The following is a 16191-nucleotide window of genomic DNA, read 5'->3' on the forward strand; positions in this document are numbered from 1 at the left end:
CTTTTCTCCCCCTCTTGACCCTCGGGTAGCGCCTCTTCGGGACCCTAAATAACTGGACCTGATGGACGGGTCAAGAAGGAGGGAGGGAGGGAGGGAGGGAGGGAGGGAGGGAAGGGGAGGGGGAGAGGGAGGGGATAAAGAGGGAGGGGCAAGAGAGATACAGGGTAGAGAGAGAGAGGGAGGGATAAAGGGAAGGAGGGAGGGAGAAACAGAATGACAAATCAATTAAAAAATAGCCTACCTAGCAACAGAATAGCCATGCAAGAATACAGAGGAACACGCTGCTAACTAATCTGACAGTAGAAACAGATGGGGTGGAGTAACTTGGGTACCTCATATGTCAGGATGGTGAAGAACCACTTTTAGAACACTGGTTCTTGACCGTCCTTATGCTGTGACCCTTAATACAATTCCTCATGGGTGACCCCCAACCATGGAATTATTTTTATTGCTACTTCCTCAGTGTAATTTTGCTATTGTCATGAATCATAATGTAAATATCTTTCCCAATAATCTTAGGTGACCCCTGTGAAAGGGTTTTTTTTAACCCCCAAAGGAGTTGTGACCCACTGGTTGAGAATCACTTTTTAGATGCTCTTTGCTTATGTTTAATTTTCCAATTCAATACTTATCAGCAAGATGGCCTGGGACTTGTTGTCTAAACACAACACCCAGTGTTCACACTTACTGATGGGGGTAAAAAATTTCCTTTGCTGGTTTTCCTTTTGTGGGCTGTTGTGAGAATTACATAAACAGAGCCTAGCACTGTGACTGAGAAGTAGTTAGTGCTCAGAAATACTCAAATAAATGAAAGACTGACATGGTAGGCTCCAAACCAGTACTTTGGGAGACACAGATTAAGGCTTTCAAGCCTTACCCATCAGAAATGAAAGAGTGCATGTTGATAGGACTTTTCATGTTCTAGCTGTATCTTTTCTTTTTAAGAGAACACTCTTCAGGGGTGGGGGATTTAGCTCAGTGGTAGAGCGCTTGCCTAGCAAGTGCAAGGCCCTGGGTTCGGTTCTCAGCTCTGAAAAGAAAAAAAAAGAGAACACTCTTCAAATCAATTGTGAGGGATAAAGATTTAATTGTGAACTCCCCAGTCTTTAATGGAATGGTTAAGACCCTTAAAACCCTAAAAAAGCAGGTACTTCTGTGTAGACGGGAGTTATGGTTAGAGATGTGTAGACATCTATTCTGCTAGAAGCCCAGTAATGTGTGAAAGACAAGGGCAAGAATGTTCACTTATGTGAATGAAGCTTAGTTGGGCTCGAAAAGAACTAAAAGTGAAACCCGAGGCTTACAAGGCTGTATTTACTCCTAGGGGAACATCTTCTCTGACTGGTCCATTCCTCAAGTTTCAGCTCCTTTCTCTGTGTACTTAAGGGTAGATTTCCTAGTGTCCTAGCACCTGCATTTGGAACTCGTTGAGTTCTTGGTGATGAGAAGGTAGGAATCAAATTGTCTTCCAAGGATAGCTATAGATCTCTGAGTATGATTTTCCATATCCACTTGCTCTTCTGCTATGACCTTTGCATAACAAGCATGGCTGCATCAAGAGGGGAGTGGATGAGTGATGACTCAGTGCTTGCAAGAGTTGCCATGATGACCCTTTGTAAACATATCAGACTATAATATGCCACATACCCTTCTTGAAATCAGCTCTTGCTCCCAAGGTTTTACCAGAGAGACTTGATGGCTTAAGTTTTCAGTGAACATGGATTTTTACCAACTGGTATTTATTTTGCGTAACAGTGTCATGAAGACAGCATTTCTCTGAAGACCAGGCTTTTCATGATTTGGTGTCTCCAAACCTATTTAGAATTTGAAGACATTTATGGGACTCCCCTTTCAAAACCTTTGTACACGTGTAGAAGTAACCGTTAAATAGCTGGGGTTAGCTTGAACCTTGTTGAATGGCACTGTCGGGACCCCTAGATCTTAGATTCAAAACCCAGAATATGGTGCTTGCAGACCACAGAATCAACTGACTGGGGCTCATGAGGCTCACAGAGATTAGGGAGCCTGCAAGGGTCTGACCTAGGTACTTTGCATATGCGAATGGCTGAGTAGTTTGGTGTTCTTGTGGGAATCCTAACAGTTGGAGGGGGGGCTGTCCCTGACTCTTATGCCTACTTTTGGGATGACTGTCCTTCTATTCAGTTGTCTTGATGTGATAGTACTGTGCCTTGCCTTACTCTAGCATGTTAAGCTGCTTTTGTCCCTGGGAGGCCTGCTCTTTCAGAGCAGAGTCATGGAGAGACTAGGAGGGAGGGGAGAAAGGAGGTGTACTATATGAGAAAACAAAAACCAAAATGAAGTCTGGTGTTTGGCATCTTGGGTAAGTAACAAGGATGTCAGAGAGGCTAGAGGGCTGAGGGTGCTGAAGAAGTTGGTGCCATTAGACTGAAAGCTGTCACAGATCTGACACATGGCTGCAAACATGGCAAAATATCTAACTTTTATAAAGACTCCCAGCACTATAATTACCAGTGGTACAAATAAGGAAACAGGCCTAAGGTATGTAAGAATCTTACTCTGCATCGGGGAATTATTAAGCAGGGGATTCTGGACTTTAAGTTTAAAATCTAAAGTGGAATATAGGATCTCAAAGTCAGATTTTTTTTGCTTTTGATGCATGGTTTTGAGTGGCAAAGATAAGAAGCCAGTAACTTTTCACATACTATATTTATGTATCAAACTACACTGCATTCCATAAACATGTACAATTAAAATAACAATTAGTAAATTGGGCATACCAGCACATGCCTGTTATCCTAAAGTCAGGAGGCTGAGATTTCTGAGGCCAATCCCTGGGTTACATACATTGTGAGAGTTTTTTCCAAACAAACAAAGAAAACAAAACAAAACAAAACCCCAAAACTAAATGTTTTAATTAAATAATTAATCCTCCAAATAAATACATTCAATTAGGAGTTAAGAATCCGTGTTTACTCAAACAACTAATTATATAGCAATACTATGCAAATGGAACTTATTGAAAAGTCACATCTAAAACCAATCAAAGAAGAGTGGTACAAGCTTGTAATCCCAGCTACTAGAGAGGCAGAAGTCAAATGATTCCAAGTTCAAGGTTACCATGGGCTTTTAACATGAGTTAAAGGCCATGCTCAGCAACTTAGTAAGAGCTTGTCTTGATGTAAAAGGAGCCTGGGCTTAGCTCTTTGGTGAAGCATTTGCCCAGCATGTGTGTCCCCAACACTGAAGAAAATGAAATAGAACATAGACAACCAGATTTCAGGTTTGAATACAGCAACTACTTTATTACTTTCAAATGCAAACTCTTTGCATTTAGTTTGCTATTTTACAACTTTACAAACTAGGTATAAAAGACCATAAATAAATGACATAAGTTATGTGTACCTAAAGTTCATGAAGGGAAGAAAAAAATACCTTGACAAATAAGAACAAAATAGAAAAAAATCTATGGCTAACTCAAAAGATTGCTCAAAATTTGGAACATGTATGAAACAAGAGATGTCCGGCTAACTTCTTTTTCAGAATGAACTAAATTATAATTATGCCTTATACATTCTAATTATAACCACAGTCCTTGCATATTCCAACAGACTTGGAGTAATACAAAATAAATACACTCTTCAGCGTTTATTAATACTTGATGTTATTTGGACAATGCTAAAGGAGTGAAAATATTGCTTCTAGAACTTTCCTTTACTGGTCAAAATTTAAGTGTCTTCAGACAAGTCATTGAGGCTATAGGAGTGTATGGATTGATACACGTACCCTTCACAGATGAATACAAGAGGTCTCAGAACACACAGAAATGAGGTTGCGAACACAACCTTTCCTCTATTCTTTTAAACACACCAGAACATTTCATTTATCAGATTGCCAAAAATAACTCAGAGCCTGCAGACACGTGGTGAAACAACTTGATTTGGTGCAGGGAACAGCTCGAAGCTGCTTAGTAGATTTGAACAGATTTTAGCCTTCCAGCTCACGAGACCAGCGCTCGATCCTGAGCTGAACACAGACCCGGAAGTTGACCTCCTCCCACCTGACCTTTGGGAAAGATGATCCACTCAAAGGTACAACTTCATCTTTTTTTTTACACATATTTTTCAGGCATCAATGCATAGGCACATCCCTTTAAAAATATATTAAGGTCCCCCCAAAAGGGGTGAATTAGCTTTGTCACTCTGGCATAGTTACGAGAATACAATGCCACACACACCCTGTCAGAATGCAATAAATATTTATTGGTGATTTTCTTTACTTATTCAACAATATATGGTTCAGAATTTTTCCCCCGTTTTTTTTTTTTTTTTAATTCCCTGATTTGATGTTATAGCTTATATAAATGGTCACAGCTTCTGTAACCATCGCTCGGAATAAGCAAGGCAGCCACTCAGGTTAAGTAACATGGCAGTATGCTGGCTGGAGTTTGGTATAACATATCCTGTCAATACTGAATCTTCATACACCAGAACTCTGATTCTAGAAGACCGATGTACTTTCAAGGGCAGAAGTAGTTAGCTGCATATTAATTACCAGAACTTTCTACATGTAATTGGGGAACCTGGATTTGCTAGAGGCCATTCCATCCCAACTACATTATTAACCTCAAGAGCCACTGGCATGGATGTATTTTTCTGTGACACTGGGACACAAAGTATTACTCCAGACACGTCATCTCAAGGCTGACACGCATATCTAAGTTCATCTCCAAAAAGTATATGAATTGCATATATTTGTTCGCATTCAGCAAGGTCATTTATGCAGGGAAACAAAGGCGACTTATACTCCATCCGGGGTCACTATACGGATTCCATCCCCTTCTCTCTCCATTGTGGAACTGGCCAGTCAGGTGTATATCAAGAAACTCATTCCACCATCGGGGTGAAAACTGTCCAAAGAACTGCTTCTTAGGATGAATGTGACAGACACATTACACTTACGGATAAAGAACACGTAGTATTTCCAAGCTGTCTTCCCAAGGGGACGGACATGGTCTCCGGGTCTCGTATATCATGTGACTCTCTATCTTTGAACTGGTAATAAACCAGAACTCTCCAGGTATAGCATTCCACAACATTCACAGGCAGTTCTAAGCATGAGGTCACGCACGCACACACGTATGCAAGCACACACACACACACACACACACACAAACACACACACACATACTCACTCACTCACACCTATTTACACACATCAAAAGAGATATTCAGGTCATATTTTAGTCTAGGAAAAAAATATATTTGTATCACTGCAATGGCACACCCTGGGTAAAATGTCACTTCAGCAATGCTTATCGGAGGCAGCTTACGGAACTGGCTTTGTTCTGCGTGGTGGCGCCTGACCTGGCGTCCATAGTAAAACCTGTACCATTTGGTCACGTGCTGCCACATGGATGCAGCAGTGACGTACAGGAATGAAATATGGAAATACGTATAAATAAAACCACAAGGAGTTTGGGAGCAAGGGCTCTGCAGAGCTGGTGTCTTGAGACGCACGTTCCTCCGTGCAACTGGAGAACAGCTGCCAAAGCTTGATGTTTTCCTGGGCGAAGGGGACTTGACACATTTCTTTTGCTTTTCAGGTACAGGTGTTTTGTCGTGTCTTTGCCTCAGAACTGGCAGAAGAGAAGCCAAAGAAAAACATTCAGAAGGAACCAAGGAGGGTGTGTTCTCTTTTCTTCCAAGGGCTTATGTCATCAACAGGAAGGGCTGAGAGGCTGAGATACCAGAATCTATTCCCTGCAGAGAAAAGAGAGACAAAAATTGTCAGTCAGTATATTACCCGCCGGCAGTCAACCAATCAGCTACACATCACACGCTTCTGTCACAGAAGCAGGACACGCAACATTTTAGGTTTACAGAAAGTGACAAGGCTTGATACATACTGAGTCCCATTAATATGTAGCTTAAATACAAACTAGCAAGAACAACTCACTTGTCATTACAGAGGCCGATTATAACTATCCCAGCCATTATTGTTGTTATTACTTGAGACGGGGTCTCACTATGTCACTCTGGCTGGCCTTGAACTTCCAGAGATCCACATGCCTCTGCCCCCTGTGTGCTAGGATTAAAGGCATGAGTCACTACATCTGGCTAGTCAAATTAATTTTTTTTTTTTAAGAGACCTGGGCATAGTGGTACAAACTTTTAATTTTAGCACTCAGGAGAGAGAGGCAGGTAGAGCTGTATGAGTTGGAGGCTAGCCTAGTCTACAAAACAAATTTCAGGCCAGGGCAGGCTACATAGTAAGACAAACAAAACCAACTAAAACCTATCTAACGAATAACTAAGACTAACCAAATAAATAAATGAGGAAAAGAAAGAAATAGGATCTAACATATTTTCTAACTCTTCTTTTCTGGAAAGTAATAAACCGTAGGCTTTTGAAACCTGACCATATACAGATTTCATCAGGCACATATGAAGGACAAGGAGAATATGAACTTGACCTTAAAACTCCAATATTCAACCACATCATATGCACAGGCAACATTTGAATAGAAAGTTTCTTGTGCTATCTATGTCTGTCCCCTTCCGGCTGTAAACCCTCCTCTTCATGGAATACAAATACCTATTATGTAAATATATTCACAGTACTGAGTGGATACTTCTTTAGTTGAAGATGGGATATATAAGGTGAGAAGGAAGGGGCTCTGAAAGTTGCCATCTAGTTAATGTCAGAGTAAGAGTCCAAGCAGCTAGTTCTTTTAATTAAGGGAGTTCTAGAACTGAAGCTAAGGAAGCCATGTGGTCTATGAAGGGCCTATATAATACGTAAAATAAAATGCAATGTGCTTCAATACACAAAATGACTACTCTTCAAAGTTAGTCGCAGGATGTGCAAATATCTTTACAACTGTATCCTTTAATATAGATACATACTGCTTCCCAGTCTCCTGTGAATCAAAGCAAAAACATGCCATCTGCCTGGTGCTTGGCACTTGAACGATCTTTTGACCACTGGGCCACATGCAGAGAACATGAGGTGAACCTGGATGAGGTGGGAGAAGGCACCCGTCCCTCTGGGGAGCTCTGTGAAAGAGCACTTCTCACATGTACACACACCAGGTCAGGAGAGCTGTTATTATGAAGGTATCATTATCTGTCTAATTTACAGGTGGAGGAACTGAGTTAGGAAGCAAAGTGGGGCGACTTTCCCGTGTCAACGTTTCAGTTGGCTTTAGACCACATTGCTGTCGGGATGCCAGAGTCTGGCTCCATGCCCTGGGAAACAGTGTGGCTTTCCTATTGTTCTCATGGCTCACTGCTAAAACTTCAGGAGGCAGTAAACACTTTCACTGCTCCTTGGGTGTTACTGCAGACACTTGGGACATCCTTTATTGGCCTTCCACTGGCTTTGACTTTACCATAGGCATATGGTTAAGACTAAGACTCGGAAGGTGGCCTTTGAATGATGTAACTTTCCATATTATTCCACTTGCAGAGATAACTGCCAAGGAGTAAGGAAAGGACCTCAGCACTACAAACAATGTTCACTTGTCAGAGTATAGCGAGGTGGTGCTTTGAACACATTCGGTGTTTAGAAAAACATGTCGCACCTCAAGTTGGTGACTTTAAAAAAGGAAACCTTTTAATGATTCAGTACTGGCTTCGAGGTAGCTCTGTTCTCACTTAATGTATAATTCCATAACACTTCCTTACTGGACTAGGGCCGTAGGTTAAAAACAAAGGACTTGGACCAGTGGGACGGCTCAGTGGATAAGAGTGCCTGATATCAAGTCTAATGACCTGAGTTCAATCCCTGGGACCTACATGTAGAACTAACTGACTTGTTCATGTTCTTGTCCTTTAACCTCCAGACACAAGCCACTCACGGGCGTGCACACCAAACATCAAAGCACCCTTAAACTTCCACAGCTTCTTAAAACCTTTTTAATATATCAAAACAGGCCAAAGAGAAAAAAAAAAGGTGCAGATCCCCACCATATTTGTCAACTTTTAGCATAAAAAAAAAAAATCAAGAACTCCTAGGCTTCAGCAAAAGCAGAGATAAAACAAAAATTGTTGGAGCACTTTAAAAAAATATATATCCCCTGGGAAGAGAAAAGCTTTTTACAACTAATATTGTAAGAAGAGTTTTTACTAAACTGTCATAATTTGACAGCATCAAATTTCAAATTTAGCATTCCTTACTCTATAAGAAATAGCTTTCAGAAAAAAAAAGAGGGAGAAGAGAGAGGGAGGGAGGGAGAGAGAGAGGGAGGGAGGGAGAGGGAGAGAGAGAGAGGAGTGTGTGTGTGTGTGTGTGTATGTGTGTGTGTGTGTGTGTGAGATGTAACTATGTAACTAGGCGAGCTCTTGGTTAAAAGTGATAAAACTGAAATAGTCATGGAGAAAGTTCTAGAACTTAAAACAGAGGTGCCGAATGCTGCTTATGGAGTACAAAATGAAAAGTACGTTTTAGGAGGTCATTTTTTTTGGTAACAAGGAAGTGATAGCTATTTCCAGTCACAGCATGGATTTGTGGATGAATCCTCCAGGGTTACTGGGATAAGACTGATAAAAGCTAACTTATTTAGCTGACTCCTCCCAAGGACCAGGAGCTCAATCCAGTAGTTAGAAAGGCTCCTAACGCTACATCTGAGATCCAGATATTAAACAGGCCCAGCCTCAGTGAATGGCACTAGACGGCAAGGGGACCCTTCTTGAGAGAAAGGCAGCCAGTAGGGAATATAGAATCTGGCCACATAACCTTGACCTAACTTCAAGGAATTTTTTTCTATTTCTTGAGGAACAACAGTGGTGCCATATTAGTCTTGGTGTCTTCTCTCCAAAGAAAACTGAAATCTCATACAACCCAGCACCTGACATGAGCTTTTCCGGGTTTCAAAAGAAAATGGGGGGGGTGGGGGGAGGAGCTCATTCTTTCAACTTACCTTGTAAATTTGGGAGTTGCCTCTTTAAAGGGGTGTGTGAAAATTCTCCATTCAGGATTGTCTCAGCCCACTATCCATAAGGTAGTTATGATAAGTTTGTAGCATTCCCAAACAAGACTTTATATGGCACAGCCTCGAGCCCAAAGAAACCTCATTTGTCCGGTTAGGGGTAATAGGGCTTGGGAGTTTGCATTTTTTTAAAAATCCATTTTCTTGTCTTTCTAGCCCCACCCCCACCCCTCTTTGTCCTAACAATCCGCCAGGTGTCCTGGGCACTGACGAGGCAGCATGAATGGGCCAAGTGGTTTTCACCTGCATTTTCCTCTGTGGTATAAACCAAGCCCTGACAGCCACCATTGAGTCCTTTAACAATGCTCCTGGGGCACAGAGGGTCTTCGTCCCAGTAAGGAGTGATGACTGTAGTTAATGCCACAGATGAAATCCTTCCGTTGAAATTCCAGACAGAGAAAGGATTCCGGTGACTTGAAAAGCCACGTATCTGACGGGGAATACAGCATCGAAACTCAGAGGCAGAGTTTTATTTATATAAGTACATGTATTTTACACACCAGCGATGGACAGAGTTCTTCTGAGAAATTACTGGCTCCGGGTTTAATTCCGATGATCAAGGTCATTCATTACAAGCCCCGCGGTTTCAGCAATCTCTTACACCAAGCAACGCTGCAGATAATATTTGTGTTTTTGTTTGTTTGTTTGTTTGTTTGTTTTCCTTTAATTTCAGAGGGCGAAGACGAAGTAAAAAAAGTGCAGTTCTTCAATTAAAGTGCATGGATGAGGTAAACTATTCGAGAGTTTTGAGTCTGTTCGGTACTGGCTCAGACAGGAACCATCCTGCCATGCATCTGCTGCATCTGGGTTCGCATCGCCTGGACGCTGCTCAAAATCTTATTCTGGTGCGTGATTGCGGTGATGCCAATTCGCGCCAGGTCACTGCGGGTGGGGCCGAGAGAGGGAGAGAAAGTCATGGAGGGTACGGAGAACCTCCTCCTAAAGGCTTCATGCAGACACACATGTGAATCAGCCACAATTAGTACAGTACAAGGCAGGTGTAGAAATGTTTCATTAAGTCATCCAATACAACAATGCAGGTACTATATAAAGGTCTTATAAAATGAGAGGCATTCCATGTAGTGGGTTTGGCCTAATGTTGTTTGTATTTTAATGTTAATGTGGGTCCCCAAAATTATTTATATTTGAGGGTCCACATAACTTCACAGGACACTGAGGGACCACCCCCCTCCCCCCGGTTGGTTCTGATTGGTAAATAAAGATACCAGCAGCCAATGGCTGGACAGGGCTGAGACTTTAAGGATTCCTGGGCATGGGACTGGGAGGGGAATGAGAAGGAGAGCCGCCATATTGGGTGAGCGGGGCCCAGAGCGCAGCCCAGTTGGGCAGCCCTCTGGGCCCAGAACAACTGAGATAAAACACAAAATTTAGTAAGTTGTAACTCAGAATTATCAGCGGGAGGTAGATTCTCTCAGTAGTGGAGTTTAGCAGCTATTGTACTGATTAAGAAATATCAAAATATAAAGGCTATCTCTGTGTGTGTCTTTCATTCAGGAATGCTAAACATTGAGGCGGGTAGCGAACCTGCTGCCGAGTTATTTATTAATTCTTTAATACGACAGTTCCAGATTTCTTTTTATTTGATTTTTTTTTAATTTAATGAGTAGGGAATGATTATGAAGCTCAAAGCACAACAGGCAAATACTATGAAATCTCGATTTACCCTTTGGTGTTACATCGCTGAGTACTTACTCCTGGCTCATGTGAACCACAGCTTCTAGTGTCGTGTACCCGGCGGCTGTGAAGTTGTCCTTATACCGGTCCATTTTGATGGCCTGCAGCCAGTCACCCACTGATACTACGGCGGAGAATTCAGGGGAGCTGGGATCTAACAAGGCTGTGTTTGGTCTGAAAAGAGAATGAGAATGTGTAAACCAGCTAGAAGTCAGATTGCATCCGACAGACAGGCTCGGGAAGCAAAGGGACAGAGTTTTAAACAGAATAGTTGTCTTTCTTCTCTTTGTTCACGGCCCTCATTTTAGGTGGGCCAGGTTCTTGATCATCCTAACTTGGTAGAGAATGGGGGAGCCCTTCTGAGTCAACCCTGTGCGGTCTTTGGAGAAAGATTCTATTTTCCATCACGACTGTATACCAACTGTGGACACAAAGGAGAATTGGGAGCGTGTAAGCTGCCAGTCGAGATGGAAGCTGAGAGAGCAGAGAGTGCTCCGGTCCAGCATGCTCTCAGTTAGGTGTGCGAGACATGCTCAGTACATCCCCACAAGGCCAGGACAGGAGGAGTTAGTTCTCTCTTGAAACAACCTAGGCCTGACCAGCACATGCAAAGACCAGGAGGAAAAATAGCACTGTGTTTGCTCTCTGAATTGGGGTATATGCTCCTCAGACTCCTCTGCTGATAGTTATTCCAATAAAGTCAAAGCCTTCTTAACTTAATTAGGTCATTCTTAAGTTAGGAGTTTACTGTCAGATCGATAGTCAAGACTGACAGGTCTTGAGCACTCTGTCTTTCCTCATGATAGAGATACACGAGGAATCTCCCATCCATTAAAGTCTTTAAGAGACATATAGTCTTTATATTTCTGCTGAATGATCACAGGCTAGCCCTTCAGAGAGAAATTTCATAACACCTTTATTGTTGTTTCCTGTACAGAAACATGATCTTCTTTAACTTTCCTTTCCCCTTAAAACCACAGAAATTCTGTGTCTGGTTTTAATATTTTAGCCTGAATCTATGATTGTGCACATTTAAGTTGGAAAAATGTCCTCAAAAATTTTTTTTCTTATAAAAAACTGAAGGAAGTTATTGTGATGCCTAGATTTGTTTTTTATACAGAATCAATCCAATCCTTGAAAAGCTTTCATTTTTTTACCTACATTATTTTCATTTTTTATTATTCCCTTTAACAAAAACTCATTTTTCAGCAATCAATTTTGTGTTCCAATAACTTGTCTCTCTGACCTTCCTCTTGTATCCGTCAGTTCAGTTGTCTAATTTTTCTGAGGAAAATTCAGCAATGGCTTACAATAAAAATACACAAGGTTGAATTCTCCTAACTTTGAACTAATAACATTACCCCATAGAATTGTATAACTGTCATTAAGTGTGGGGGTTAGAGTCACAGCATTTGTTGTTAAACAAAGACCGAGTCATTCGTATTTATTTGTAATTTCAGGCTAAGCTCATGAACGGGGCTCCAAGTGCCTGTCAAGGTCAGAAAACTTCAGGGTGAAAATATCTCTACTGGGTGTCAGTCAGCCATTGCCTGACTTGTTCAGAAGTCTCCGTTCTCTTTGTAGAACACCACATTTGCCTAAATTTGTGCTAAGTCGTGTCCGTATTCTATTATATCCTACTATTAATAGTGACAAGCATTATTTAAGTATATTATCAAGAAAAAGTTCAAAACTGAGAAAAATATATGCTGTAACTCAACCTGCTCTATGCTTTGGCACAAGGCATGCATTATGTGAAAATAGCAGCTGAAGAGCTTCTCATATCTAAGTGCTAGGAGAAGTACCAAGTACTAAAATTGACCTTAAAAAATACCTCCCCCCAAAAGGACACAGATGGAGGCAAGAAGGTAGGGGAGATTCATGCTGAGAACTGAAAAAACTCGCTAGCCCTGGAAAGAAGGCTTGGGAGTCATTTTAATCTTTCCAAGAATAGGACAAAAAACAAGCTCCCGGATGGTAGAAGATGTCTTTCTTCAAATAATAAAGTTACACAGTCCCAGCTAAGAGTAAAGTTTAGCCGCATTCATGATAGCAAAGATATTCCTTTTCCTCCAGGATGCTAAGGCTTTTCTGAAGAGAACTTCAGAGAGCCTGCAAAAACTAGAGGGCCTTGGACATCTCAATATGGAAGTGACATTCTATTCTTAAGTCAGGGTCAGGACAAGAGAGATACCTTAGAGAAGCTCAGATTTGAAGTCAAGTGGGTACCACACCCCAAGCAGACCTGAGTCTTATCATCTTCGACTTAACAGTCTAATGGACAGGCCTTTCTACCCTGAGCTACACCAGGTGAGTCTTGTGTCTAGGTGCCCTGAATCTCTTGACAGGACAGCCCGTTCTCTAAAGGAAACATCCTGGTGAACAATGACCCTGGGGCCTTTATGATTTTTTTTTTAAACAGACCAATTAGCTTCTTTAGACTCAAAGCGATTGAAGAAGCCACCCAGGCTGCAGAGCTCACAGGTGGCCTGTGACTGTGCAAAGCAGAAATTCGGATGCACAGCACTTGCTTGTCACAAATGATGTGGTCCCTCATGCATCATTATTAGTAAGCATGGCCAACCTGGAACTCTCTGGCCCTGTCCTCTTCAGGCTGTTGGGGTTGCGGATGAGTTTGTCCAACATGTTGACGATCTGCCCAAATTTAGGCCTGTCGCTTCTCTCTTTCTGCCAACAGTCCAGCATTAACTGATGGAGGGCAATGGGGCAGTCCATTGGCGGGGGTAGCCGGTACCCTTCCTCGATGGCTTTGATCACCTAGAAGACAGAAGGATGCTATGGTCAGCTGCCAGCAATCTGAGCATGGGCACCACTCCAACTCCTTTACAGAAGCCAAAGCTAGGTATCTCTGGCAACAGGGAAGAAAAGCCAGCTGTTAAAGGGATGCGACGCCAATCTGAAACTCGAATGAAAGATGCATTGATATTCCAAAGTGATTAGGACCCAATTAGATCACAGCATGGTGTCAGAGCTTTGGTGACAGCCCTCCAATATCACAGGGTCCTGTCTACACTCTGCTAGTCAGCCTCAGCCCATCCACACACCCCAGTGAAAGCCACCCAGGGCCAGGCATCCTTTAGGAAGTAATTGGAAGTTCCTAGGCATCATTTCAGCCCTGTGTCACCTCGGCATCAGTCAGTGCCCACTTCTAGACACTTAGTCATTTTCTCTATAGGAGACCTACACTGGGTCTGTCTTGGCCACAGTCCTCTGCTGATGAGCTCCATTCAAAGTGTTGATAAGTCAATTCTTAAAAATATATTCTAACCCATTTTAAGGCAGATCCTTACCCATAAAAGGAAGTTTCCATGGTCCGCTTATTGTCTTTTTGGTGTGGTTTGTCTCCCTGCTTAATTAGATAAAGGAAGCATTCCACTCTGCCAATTTATTCCTTCCCATGTGTCTTCACAGACAGCACATGGGTTTACCTTCTTTCATTTTTTTTTTCTCCATCCCTTTTATTTTCTGAGACAGGATCTAACAATGTAGTTCAGTTGGCTGGCCTCCCACTCAACATCCTTCTGCCTCAGCCACTGTGCTTGGTCCATGCTACCTTCTCATTGGCTTTTCCTAAAATCTGTCTCCCCATCGGGACCTGAATCCAGTGTAGGTGATTTGGCAGAAAGACTCCTGCCAGCGTCAAGGAGGGGGAACTCTTCACACAGTGTCTCTGTCATAAGCCTTGTTCATGAACAGCCTCAGATATTGGAAGCACTTTTGTTTGATACTTTAAGCCTTTTTATTGTCCATTTTTCTTTTTCTTTGCCCCTCCCCAAATGATAGCTGCCAAGGAGACAAAGTACCGCGGCCACCCTATAACCACACTGGATCTATCCCACAAGGGGCTATTGGCTGCTCAGAAACTGGCCCAAGGCAGAAAATAGTCAGTTTGAGTGGATCTGGATTCTAGGCACAAATTTGATGGCTGTCTTTTCAGCCAGCACACTGCTTCAATCTAGCAATCATCTTTTGAAGGAGGACCACCTCCCAAGTATTTTTCAGTATCTTACTGTGTCAGAATTATCTGCTTCTCCTTCTATAGAGGAGAGGTTTCTGCTCTACCTCATGTAACATCCTTGTATTTAATTTTAATTTTGGCAAGCACGTTAGGGTCAGTTCGAGCCTTTTATTCCTTTTATCTTTCCAACTACATGGTATTGACTTTGGAGTTGATGAAAGCATTCTCCCTTGATGAGTGCCTGGAGAACTCAAAGGGATGACTGTGCTCTCTCCCAAGCTCCCTACCCATGCATGGCCAGCTGGAAAGATCGCTTTTAGGTTAACAAAGCATGTTTTCCAGCTCAATACTCAATCTCTCGGGTGGGGCACCAAAGACAATTTTTTTTAAATTACTAAGTTTTGTATGGTTTCCGAGGTTCTGTTGCTGCATTTGCCATATGCCCAATGACGCGGGGTCCTTACCATTCCTAATGATTCTCCAAATCCAGACAGACAATACATGAATGATATAATCAATATTATTGGTGAGCAAGAAGTGGCCTCAAAGCCACCCAAATTTAAAGTATTGCTCTAGAGAAACTGTTAAAATTATGAAGTCTGAGAACAGGTGGGGCAAAAATATATTATTCTCTTTCATGGACACACATTTATCTGGGACTTTCATCTGAAATAAACACAGCTTAATTGCAAACAACTCAGCCTGCGAGCTCATGCACGCCATGCTGCCTCTGAGGGACCGAATCCAAGCATGCTGAAAGAGAAGACTTGAAGACATCCACAAGCTATACTCCCTTTACACCATAGACTCTACAACACTCACCCCAAGTCTTTTTCCATCTGGAAATGGCCTACCACTCATTCTAGCTGTCCTCTTTCCTCCTGTCCACTCTGGATCTTCTGAATCGTAGATGCTACAATGCCGGCACAACTCTTTCTTAAACTGGGTAGGCACCACGAGAAATCCCCACTTGGCTACTTAGATGTGAACACCCGCCTCCCCATAGCTCTGACGGCTCTTCTGCTTGTGAGAACCTGTGGTTCTATTCAATTCGTCTGGCCCTTTAACTGTGAGGGTTTTGTAATTTCCTATTTTGTTAGGTGGATGAGGCAGGTGGACAGACAACATCCCACATCAGAATCAAGTTTTAAAAAGGAAAGTTCTCCAAAATAGTATTAAGGGCTCAGTTACAGCAGAGTATGAGACTCTGAAAGCATCGTTTTAATTGATAAATTAAATATCATATTGTAAACACTCTTCTACAATGCCCTACCCTGAGTAAATACTAGTAAAGTTTGAAAGATGTGGGGGTGGGGTAACTTCATTTCTAATCCTAAAACTTTTTACCAGAAATTAACTAAAACACGTTCTAGGAAATCTCTGATCTGGGACTTACTGTGTTTTGTATTTGTTTTTCCCTTCCTCACTGGAGATGTCTGTAATTAAATTCTATTAGCCTGGAATCTTATTAGTGTCATTATTGAATGCGTCTCTGAAATTGCATGCATCCTAGATACTCCCTCTCGAACTAGTCCAGATGGTACGT

General features: G+C 42.1%; 1 protein-coding gene across 4 annotated transcripts in view; it reads right to left on the minus strand.

Moving 5' to 3' along the window:
• Positions 1 to 3256: 3256 nt before the first annotated feature.
• Positions 3257 to 16191, minus strand: part of Epha4 (Eph receptor A4) — a 142763-nt gene continuing 129828 nt past the window's right edge. For 3 of the 4 annotated variants that reach the window (XM_039083683.2, NM_001162411.1, XM_039083684.2), the window contains 4 exons: positions 13251 to 13444; positions 10685 to 10840; positions 8903 to 9853; positions 3257 to 5741 (listed from right to left, as the gene is read on the minus strand). In XM_039083683.2, the coding sequence (XP_038939611.1) occupies positions 9739 to 9853; positions 10685 to 10840; positions 13251 to 13444 (465 nt within the window). In that variant the 3' untranslated portion in view covers positions 3257 to 5741; positions 8903 to 9738. Of the gene's footprint in view, positions 5742 to 8902; positions 9854 to 10655; positions 10841 to 13250; positions 13445 to 16191 lie in introns of all 4 variants that reach the window. The other variant, XM_008767249.4, reaches the window with a different exon arrangement.

This window comes from Rattus norvegicus, chromosome 9, assembly GCF_036323735.1.
Source record: "Rattus norvegicus strain BN/NHsdMcwi chromosome 9, GRCr8, whole genome shotgun sequence".
Classification (NCBI taxonomy): domain Eukaryota; kingdom Metazoa; phylum Chordata; class Mammalia; order Rodentia; family Muridae; genus Rattus; species Rattus norvegicus.